Source organism: Coffea arabica, chromosome 2c, assembly GCF_036785885.1.
Source record: "Coffea arabica cultivar ET-39 chromosome 2c, Coffea Arabica ET-39 HiFi, whole genome shotgun sequence".
NCBI classification, from domain to species: Eukaryota; Viridiplantae; Streptophyta; class Magnoliopsida; order Gentianales; family Rubiaceae; genus Coffea; species Coffea arabica.
The window spans coordinates 9,794,506-9,805,926 of record NC_092312.1 but is presented as its reverse complement, the minus strand read 5'-3'; the positions used below and the strand labels follow the sequence as shown (position 1 = coordinate 9,805,926).

At 30.9% G+C, this 11,421-nt stretch overlaps 1 protein-coding gene across 4 annotated transcripts; it reads right to left on the bottom strand.

Moving 5' to 3' along the window:
- Window positions 1-346: 346 nt before the first annotated feature.
- Window positions 347-3,965, bottom strand: LOC140004503 (vacuolar protein sorting-associated protein 28 homolog 2). Of its 4 annotated transcripts, none has more exons than XM_072074255.1 (3): window positions 3,542-3,953; window positions 1,404-2,150; window positions 347-602 (listed from the first exon to the last, which is right to left on the bottom strand). In XM_072074255.1, the coding sequence occupies exon 2, from the start codon at window positions 2,056-2,058 to the stop codon at window positions 1,423-1,425; it is 636 nt and encodes a 211-aa protein (XP_071930356.1). In that variant the 5' UTR covers window positions 2,059-2,150; window positions 3,542-3,953; the 3' UTR covers window positions 347-602; window positions 1,404-1,422. The 4 variants fall into 4 exon arrangements, 3 of the variants coding, with proteins under 3 accessions (XP_071930356.1, XP_071930358.1, XP_071930357.1); XR_011838925.1 differs by lacking the exon at window positions 347-602 and adding an exon at window positions 708-1,070 and having other exon boundaries at window positions 1,154-2,150; window positions 3,542-3,949; XM_072074257.1 differs by lacking the exon at window positions 347-602 and adding an exon at window positions 708-1,327 and having other exon boundaries at window positions 3,542-3,965.
- Window positions 3,966-11,421: the final 7,456 nt, after the last annotated feature.

Genomic DNA, 11,421 nt, shown 5'->3' with positions numbered 1-11,421 from the left:
TGGTGTTGCTGTCTAATTAACGTAATAAAAAGTCACAGATATTATTTGAAATAATTATTGTAATACTTTTTGTGATGTAATGTATGTGAAATAAAACGGTGGATTGAAAAACATGTTTATAATGTAAGCGAAAAAATTTTTTAGAAAAATTTGCTATCCAAACATAGGTGATATCTTCTCGAACTTATTTTTATTAGTCTAGCTCTAATAAGTTTAGCCATCATACTTTCCGTTATTGTGTAATATATGCATAGCGCGAGAAAAACGATGAGCCGTTCACATTTTTATAGTTTCTTATATTCATACTTTTCGTTATCATGCAATAATATATGTACAGCGCAAGACAAACAATAATGAGTTGTTCATATTTTTTTAGAGTTACACAGAGCCATAGAAAATTCAAACATTATCTGAAAAGTAAAATCAATATCCTTCTTCTTGTACCGAATCCTATTCTCTATCAAGTTACCATTGAGTATACCAAACCTTGAATGTTGTATTGTCTATTTTGACACCGTTCTGGGCCATCAAAAGAGTAGTACCAGTTGAAATTGGAAAATGCCTGTAAAGACGATAGTTCCAAATAGCTACGAGTTTCTTACCTGAAAGAGTAACAGGTAAATGAGAGAGCAATTCAATGCGTTTCTCAAGAGAGACCAGAAAGAAGGAACTAGCAAGTGAAAGGTTATAATAGGGGCACATTCAAGTGTGGCAAGACTCTCAATCATTCCCATAGACTGCAACCAAAAACTGAATTCCAACACATGAATAATTGTATTACATACAAGACAAAGCACAACAATTGTATCGTGGTTACTTGCAAGCTAACAAATTGTCCCTTGCCAAATTACAGAGGGCGCTACGTGCACAAACATTTTGTCATGATTATATTTTGTTTCAAGAAAGGAAAGGAAAAAAAAAAAACCACACTTTAAGTTGTCAAAATGCAACAATCTGTTGACAGAAGGTCTCGCTCAATGCTGAATGCCATATATCTGTTTACAAGCTAAAGCAACGACGTTCGCTCATATTGCCATCATCTACTTTCGCCCAAAAATAACACCGAAGACCTGTTTAAGGAAGCAGCGAAAGAGTCTTAACGAATGTGCAAGATATCATTATATGAATAGCTCCCACAACCTGTGGTTTTTACCATATGTTAAACAGGTCCCAAATTGAATGTTCTTTCTCTACCACCTTCCTTGAACATTTAGACTGCCCAGCGACAGCAAAATCCCCGTGAGAACCATATCCAAACTAACTCGCCACCACTTCCACTTCTTAACCAATACAAACTGAGAGACACTTGGCTTCAAGACTCTACAACCTAAAAACAGGGCCATTTCAAAGCTGAATCCCAACAGAAATTGTAAGCAAAAAGCCAGTTGTTCCCATTTACTTACGATATTCACAAATCTTAAGCTAAGTTCCAGCAGCAGGCAATGCTGCCATGAATGAATTATAAGACGATTCCAGGTCAAAGTGAAGTTGTCGAGCCTGCTGCTCTGTCAACTCATCTGCAGCTCCCATCTTTGACAGCCTGGCTATCCACTCTCTCATCTTTGTCTTGCCCTCAAAATCATGGGGCAGGATTGAAAGTTTATTCAGGGAAGCAGACAAATCTGAAAGAAGTGGATGTACCTGATCAACAGCAACCATGTTTAGCTTCAGGGAGTCCATAGCAGTAATGAAGTTTTGCACGCATTCTGCCACTATAGCAGCAGAGGTAGTGGCTGACATCGCAGCAGCAGCTCGATGCTCGATGGTGGCAGGAACTCCTGAGGTAACCAGCCGATTAAGGGCAGCAGGGCAGTCCATTTTATATGTGTCATGAAATCGCTCAATGTTGGGCACAGTATCTTTCAATGTTGAAGACAGGGTTTTAAAATGTGCAATCAGTTTTTGGCATTCAGTTTCATACTCGATTGGTGATATGATGTCACGAACATAAGCTTTTTCAAGCTTCTCGGTGGCCTTTATAATTGCAAAAAGCTCAGCAAAGTTGTCATACATCTCCCTTTCACGCTTGTCATTCCATAGCTTGACCTCCATGTTCATCTTTTTATATGTATGTGGGTTTTATACTTTAGACAAATTCAAGGCAGGTTGGAGAAGAGGACGGGACACGCGCAAAGGAACACGTAAAGCTACTGCAAAACCATCAGAACCACAACATATCAGATAAAAAGCTATGCAATTCGATACACGCAAAGCGTACATATAAAGAAGCAAGCAGCTTGCTCTTTCTTTAGTATGCAATTACTGTATTAATATCTCAGTTTAAAATTCTCTGTAATTAAGATTCTTATTTTCCATCCTATAGAAAAAAAAAAAAAAAAAAGTCAAAATCCTTCCTTTACCAAAATTTAGGGACTAAAATAGTTAAGCATTTGTAAAACTAATTACGAAAAGTGACTTTGAAAGAATTACTCTGAAATTTTGAAACGAATTCTCGTTTTCAAGGTTCTGAAACGCCTAAAACTATTTCCAGAACCAAACTCGACAGTAGCCTCTCCAAATCAGTTTTCTTGAGCTTAAAGGTAAAGTGAAAGCATAAGCCAGATGCAGATGAGGATGCATCCATTCCTATGTTACAAAAAACAATCAGCCGCAAAATAGAAAGTCCCCTTAATAGTAGAAGTAGAAGAAGAAGCAGGGCAAAACAAATGCTTCATTGCAGCGTCTGCACCTCAATGTAAGATTTACACATACACATGACCATTCACCCCAACTTGTCAATCCAAGCTATTTGCTCCCCAGAAAAAAAAAATTAAGCCCAACCTGTCAATGCGTGCTTAACAGCAATAGCATACAGTAAGGAGAAAGGCAGAAGAAAGAAATGCCTGAGGGGGCAGATATCAGAACCATACAATCAAAATTCAGTCTTTCTAAAAATTGCCAAAATCAGAACCATACAATCAAAATTCAGTCTTTCTAACAAATTAGATTTGGAAAACAAACTTTCTTTTCAAAATTTTAAATGCCAAAAGCTATATCAGTTCAAAAACAGAAGTCAATTTCCAACAAGAGCAACTGAAACAACTTCTTTAGCTTCGAAGAACCTAAAAACTAGCTGATATTAAGAAAAGAGGAAAGGCCCTTAATCAGAACTACTACTTTTCACGAACATGTAAAGTGAACATGAACCGTTAGAACATCTGCTTCCTGATGTAAAATGCGGCAAACACGCTCGACCATTAACCCTAAATTCGCAATGCAAAATCAAGAAGATATGTGAAATAAGCGCATAAAGCAGAAAAACGAAAGAAAAACAAGAACCATATAATAAAAATCCAATCTTTATAACAAATTACACCCAATTAAGAAAAGCCCATCTCAATTTATAATCCGTTTGTATTCGTCGTATTTACTGACCCTCAACATTTTAATCAAGAATTAGCCCAGAACAGACAATTAAAACTAAAACCCACTAGCAAAAGGGAATTTTTAAACAAAAAAATTCAATCAGGCAACTTAAAAAAGCCCCAATCTTTCATTCAAAATGGCTAATGGAAAAAAATATATAGATCCAAGGGCATACCTCAGAGGACGAAGAACATAGGAAGCTGAAAAAAAGTCAAGTAACAAGGAATAGTACGGGGTATTTGTATAACGGGAAAGGGGTGCGCTATTGGGGGGCGTTAGGAAGAGGGGTGGGTTGGAGGGCAGCTTACGGACCTGGGTATGTGGTAATAATTGAAAAACGCGGCTTTGAATAATGGGAAGAGTGTTGCAGGTGAACTACTGATGTATTCTACCCAACAAAACAATTGGATTTGATTTGGGAAGAGAGAGAGAGAGAGAGAATGGCCTGATTGCTGAACAGAAGATAGATAGACGGATAGATAGATAGAGGGTACTTCCTAGCCAGATTGCTGTTGTATGCTTGTGGCCATAAGATAGTTTGCGTGTACGATTTACCATTTATTACTTCCCCAAAGTCCACTGGGTTACTTATTTGCCATTTACTACAAGTTGTATTTTTCCCTGAGTGAAGCTATATAACAACAAGAATCATGGATACATGCAAGAATCATGGCCATGGTCTGTATTATTTTTTTTTCCTACTTAGGATATTCGGGCTTCGGATATATCGAACCGACTAATCCTCTTATGATCGTAGAGGAGAGACCCCATCATCTCGAATCAGTAATCACTGGAACTCGATCCCTAGCGAGGGAGAATGAACAATGAGACCTTAGGAAGTTTCACGTGACCAATTGAGCCGCCAGGAGGAGCATGGCCATGGTCTGTATAGCTCTGAAAATTATTTGGACTGCTTTTCCCTTCTATAGTTCTATTCATTCAATTTGGATGCCCAATTTTTCTGCATAATGTTAGTATTACTTTACATTATAAATATGTTTTTAGTTTTCTTTTTTGTTTTTTTAAACTAACTTATTATCGTACGAACATCCATCACAAAAGTATTATATTATTTGGATAGCAAATTATTTGAGATCATTTTTTAAAAAAAAAATACTGTAATACTTTTTTGATGTGATATAATGATATAAAAAATGTGTTAATAATATAAGCAAATAAAAAAAAGCACAAATAATCCACTATCCAAACACGTTATTGTTTTTAAATATCTTTCTGAATAATCTTATATCTTAAGACACGTATGAGAAAAAAAAAAAGATATACGTGAAAAAAATGATAATTCAATAATACGTTTAAGCAATTAAATAACATGTTTAGAGCATAGTATAACACGAATTTGTTTTTAAGATATTTACAAATCCCAATATATGGAGCCAAACCAAACTCCAGTAATAAATTACATTTTCATTTATTTTTTAAGTGAATTAAAATTATGTTTAAGTTTAACTTTATTATTGTTTAAGTTTAGTTCTGTTAAAATGGTTGGCGTGAGTTGAGTTTGAGAATTTTATTTTTATTGGAGAACTGTGTTTGATTTCAACTTAATTATTGTTTGACAAATATCGTCAAAATGTTAACTACAAATAATTTAGTTGGAAAGCTTCATACTTTTGATTGTCTTCCAAGCTTATAATTTTCCAATAGACCGAGCATCTCTTTTGCCCTTAGTATTCTTCTCTTGTCTCGTGGACTAGTAAAATGTTCCAAGTAGCTTTCCTCATTCTGGCATGCAAGTCTAATGGATGATGGAGGCGGAGGGTATAATATTGCACCAAAGGTGTAACTGAAATCCCAATGAACAAAGTGAACTATAAGAAATGCACTGCTCTCTTTTGGCTAGGATATTGTCTAAATCTATTATTTGAAAATAATTACTATAATGTTTTTATAATATAATGCATGTGAAATGAAAATATAATTAAAAATATAAAAAATCAATTGAAAAGTGCATTTATAATGTAGGTAATTTAAAATAATTTTATATCCAGACACATCGATGTACAATTGATCTGTGAATCTCAATAAAAAAAAGTGATATATTGATATTCTTTTTTTAAAAGTCCACTTGTTTTATGTTTTTTGTTTCGGACAAGATAAATTTTATTCTACATTTACTCCTACTCTACACTAAGGTGAAGGGGTGGACTCAAAGGGGTCAGTGGAGAAATCGGAGGAAACTAAAACGCCACCGGACCAAATACTAAGGGGAAGAGGTGGACTCAAAAAGGTTAATGAAAAACTCAGAGAGGAGTAGAGGACTAATCGCCATTGAACCAGACGGGCTTTGCACCCCGTTGGTAAAATTTTCAAAAAATTCTAAACAAGAATGCAATTTAAAAGATCAAATCCCTTAACCTATACTCAAGGAAGAGCCTTTTAAAACTCTTTCCGCTGGCCAACTACTTGAGGAGTAGTTGGTTCCACTTGTTTTATGTAATTGTCCGAAAATTTCTCAAATGATGGAATGGTAGGGAAAAAAATGGAAATGTACTATCTCTTAGAATATCCATAATACTTGTTTCAATTCAACTCAAAATAAATAAGGTGAGCTTATACACAATTGTTCTTCTTAGAGAAATTAAATCAAGTTTGAACATTATAGTTTGACTCATAACAATGAGAGAGGAGAGACAAATGCTCAATATGTATAAATTGGAGGGTCTAACTAAACACATTCAAACTAGTTTCGATATTCCGTTTGGTTTGGTATTTTCTAAAGCTTTTATAGAAAAATGCACTTCAGTGATTTGATGTATGTGAGATAAAAATGTGATTAAAAAATATAATCATAAAAAACATTAAAAAAATTTTAATAAGAAACCACACCGCATCCGTTTTGTTTTTATTTCTCATTTGCCTGAATTCTGTCCAGGGGATTCTACGCAAATGCACCCTGAAGGAGGGTGAAGCCAAAATGGCGTTACGGTTGACTTTGCATGGTAACAATCGCAGCAATGAAGTCACACCCAAGAACAGCAAAACACGCACATTACATATATTTTTAATTTCTTCTCGGGAAATCGTTCCTTACAATAATGCCTCTTTGTTACAATAAATAAATAAATGACCTGGGTTCAGTTGGGATTGGATATTTTTAAAACGACCATGATTGGGCCAGATCTTCCTCGACAGAATTCGTCGCAACATTTGCATTCCCACAAAAAGAATTCCAAGTGGCCCTATATGTAGCTCATCTACGGTCCATTGAGAAATGCATGCCCAAAGGCCCAACTCCTCAGAATTTGTTTTACTCCCTCAATCCCAAAACTGGTTTGTTCTGACTATTCAGGAAGAGACTCTTTGGGATAGAATCTCCCTGATTAGTAGTACATGTTATTAATATCAAGCAGAGCAATATATATATATATGTATATGTATATATTCAACAAGATTGATCATTGTCTAACTATTTGCCAGCAGATGTTGGTTGGTTATATATTGAACAACAAAAGCTTTCCTTCATTTTGTTGTTCATTGACAGCACATGAATGGTCTGTCCTTTTGGGATGTAAATAGAGCTAATGCCGATTTTGGGTTCAAAAGGATTTAAATTATATGCGCATATAAGCCTTGCTCTCATTTGTTTTAGATTTTGATAATCTGATGAAGAAAAGTGATTACAAAGAATAATCAGAATCAACAAAAAGTTACTCTTTAGTTGATTGTAGATTTTAATTTTTTGTTGGGAGTTAAATTCTCTCCCTTGGAATTATTCATATCAGAATAATAAACTAACAAGGGTCGACGGGTGTAAATTTGAAAAGTTATGAATATCTATGGCAAATGTTCATTTTATTGCTTGCGACTTTTGGTAATTTAAAGGTGTGTTTTGATTGCATTTTTCGTCATTTTTTATAGAAAAATTACTGTAACGATTTAATATATGTGAGGGAAAAAGGTAATAGAAAAATGTGATCACGAAAAATGATAATATTTTTCGACGAAAACAAACAATCCAAACACACCCTTAAGTGGGTTATATTTTTTCGAGAAGAAAAAAGGGGTTAATTGGGCCATGCATGCCTTGGTTGAAGATTACAAGACAATAACATCATCATGAATCGTGATCACTGGTTGAATTTTTTTTTTCATTTTTTATAAAAATTGTAAAGTGAAGTTATATCTGTAAAGTGGCTTTCTCTGGTTAATTATTCGCGATGAGTTACTGTGCCAGAAGAATGACGTTTGACAACATTTGGGAAATTGATGGGACTTGATTCCCTTATCATGTTGTTTGCTGGTTCCAAGAAGAATTAATGGTCAATGAACAGTCTGTAACCAATGCCTCATCCCCTTCTCCAAAAAGACCAACAGCAATTCTAATCGTACATCTCTAATGTCAAAAAGTTTTTTGCCTTGTTTGGATTGCCGGTTTCTATCGAAAAATTACGTCGTTTTCCGTAATCATATTTCCCAATTATTTTTTTTCCTCACATACATCAAATTGCTACAGTAATTTTTCAATGAAAAATCACGAAAAATGCAATCCAAACACCACCAACATTTTCTTGTCTCTATTTAATGTGTTTTCACACCAGGATTGGGACTTAAGTCCCGCCTTGAACTGTAGGTGAGAGTTCAAATTTCACCTGTAGTGAAAAAAATTTAAAAATTGTGCCATAATATTTCCTTAATATAGTTGAGTTTGTATACCCACTAATCCCTACCACAGTTTCCTTAGACTCCCCTTCCTCTCTAGATTAGAATAGAACAAGTTATACAAATGTATAGTTGACCGTTGCTCTGTGTGTTATTAACCACATCTTATAATTTACCAAATGTTTTCATTTCTCGTTTCCTTGAATTTTTGCTGGATTTAAAAGTTTTTTTTTTCCTAATCATAAAGTGAAGTCTGAAATGCAATTTTCTAAATAATATTTCGCTCATATGATAAATGTATTTTTTAATTCATTTTTTTAATATTTTTAACTATTTTTTTATTTTATATATATTATATCATAAAAATATTATAATAATTATTTCAAATAATATTCTATCCAAACAAACCAATTTTAACACGGCAGGTTAAAAAGAAACTTCTTGTTCGAGAAGAAAAAGAGATCCTCCTTATGTTTCTTAAGGTGTAATTATATGGAGACCTTCTTTTTTTTTAAATAATAATAATTATATAACCTAATCTATACTACACAACGGTGGAGAGACCTTCTTGTTTCTGAATGATTTTGTTGTCAGACTGCAACTTCATACATGATGATTATGACAGCTAATTGATGTGATTGATTCTACAATTGGAAAGTAAAACACGTCTATAGATGCTAGCTATTTTTATAAAACGTCCTATCCTGTTAATGCCTTCACTCATATTCTTCTGTTAACGATTGGAAAGTAAAACACATACATAGATGGTTACTATTTTATGTTGTTTCTGTTCATGAATATATATATATATATATATATATATATATATATATATTAAATTTCTTTCTGGAAGTGCTCCTCTGTTAACTTGCAAAGTTTACATGCTTTTATCTTGATTGGACGTCAATATCCATAGCTAATTATTTTGATGGAGAAGTCTTACGAGCATTAATTTAATGGTGATTATCTTCCACTAACGAATGGCAAGACATCCCAATTCAGTAATCTTCTGAAATATGACAACCATTCCATCAATCAAGTTCCCACTGTGACGGGTCTAACATGACATCTTGCTGTTAGAGACCATCGAAAAAGGTTAAAAAGACAACAAAAAAAAAAAATGGAACAAATATATTGTTGCAGTCATAATGTAGCAAGAATTTATTTAAGGAATAATTTCAGAAACCTCCCCTAAAGCTTCTAACAGTTTCACCGAGCTCCTTTAAAATTTAAATAATTACACATACCTCCATTATCATTTAAAATAACAATTTTATCCTTAAATATTTTAATAAAATTTCCTTATTTGGTATGCTTATACTTAGAATGAGTTTTAAAATTATTTTTCATTATTTTTCCGTCTTATTCCTTTTTTTTTAAATTTTCGCCAATAAAACTGTAGTATTATCACTATTGCCTCTAGTTTCTATTATAACCAAATGTCGAACTAGTGATTTTTTTGACAAATTAATTTTAAATGTAATTCAATATTTTTACTGATCTTTGTTTTCTATTTTTTGGTATTAAAATTAACAATAAATAAAAAACAAATGACATAAAAAACTACTAAATTATTCATAAATTCTAAATGAATTATTTCAACATTTTCTTTTCTATCTTATAAATCTAAATCCATAATAAAATACCATCAAAAGTATCATGTCATAGTAATAAAATTATTATTATAGTTGTTTATCAAATAGTATATATGGACACGAAAATTTTGGCATCTTTTCCTTCAGATTATACTAAATAATCTTATAATTGTATAGAAAAATAAATTAAAACTCATTACACAAGGGTATTTTTGGGTATTCCTTTAAAAAATTGATCAAGCCAATATTATTTTAAGATTTTGTTACTAAAACTATCAAATCAAGAGAGGTAAGTGTAATTTTTCAAACCTTAGGAGAGCTTAGGAAAATCGTCGAAAACCTCAAGGGAGGTTTCTGAAATTATCCCTTTATTTAATTTAGGCAAAACTATAATAATTTTTACTTTTGATTGCATTTACAGTAAGAATTAAGTTCTGGGAAAAAAATGGTGGGAAAAGAGGTTAAGAACCAGTACAACTTCTTCCGCAAAATTTCTTCAACTTGTTAGCTCCTAAGATAAAACTTTGAGCAATCTTTACATGGCCACTGCCCACATCATTGTTCATTGGTTCTTTTAACTTTCTCTGTAACTTGGAAGATATTTCTTCAATTTGAAAAGTAAGAGCCAATTTTTATTTTTAAGTTTGCATCCCATATTCATGATCCTGTAGGATCATTGAGGTCATTTTTTTATTATCACTCATCTATGATGGTGACTGCCCCAAAAGTTGGGCTCTAAGTTTAATAAACCTAGGGTCCGTTTGGATTAGCTGTTTTTGGGGTTGTTTTTCAAAAACAATACTGTAGCATTTCGTTTATGAAATACAAGTCCGTTTGGATTAGTTATTTTTGGGGTTGTTTTTCAAAAACTATATGAAAAACTTTTACTGTAGATGTTTTTTGGATTATTTTTAGAGGTATTTTTAAAACATATTTTTGAGTATTTTATAATTTATAATTTTTATATTTTTATATTTATATACATTTATGCATTTATAAAACATTTATAAATAAATATATTTATATATTTATATAAAAATATATCAATATATTATAAATGTATTATATTATACATAATACATAATATAAATATATTTATAAATGTATAAATGTATATTATTATAAATGTATAAATTATAAATGAATATTATATAAATGTAAAAATTATAAATTATAAATTATAAATTTTATATTTTTATATAAATATATGTTTATGCATTTATAATACATTTATAAATATTTATAAATAAATATATTTATATATTTATATATATTATAAATAAATATATTATATTATATATAATACATAATATATATTTCGAAATGTATAAGTGTATATTATTATAAATATATAAATTATAAATGAATATTATATAAATGTATAAATTAATATATCATAAATATATATTAATATTATGTATAAATGTATTAATATAATTAATATAAATATATAAATGTATTAATATTATGTATAAATGTAAAATTAATATTATGTATATTAATATAAATGTATAAATGTTTTATAAATGTATTATATTATATATAATAATAATATAAATATATATTATAAATATACATAAATATATATTATGTATAAATGTACATTTATATAAATGTATAACCTATATAATATAATATATATTATATTATATATAATTTTATAATATATATTTTTAATATAAATATATTATAAATATATAAAAATATGTATTAAATAAATAAATTATATATAATATGAATAAATAAATATATAAATATATTATTTATAAATATCTAATATATATAATATACATTAATATTAATTATAAATATTTGAATATTAATAAATATGGTGTTTATA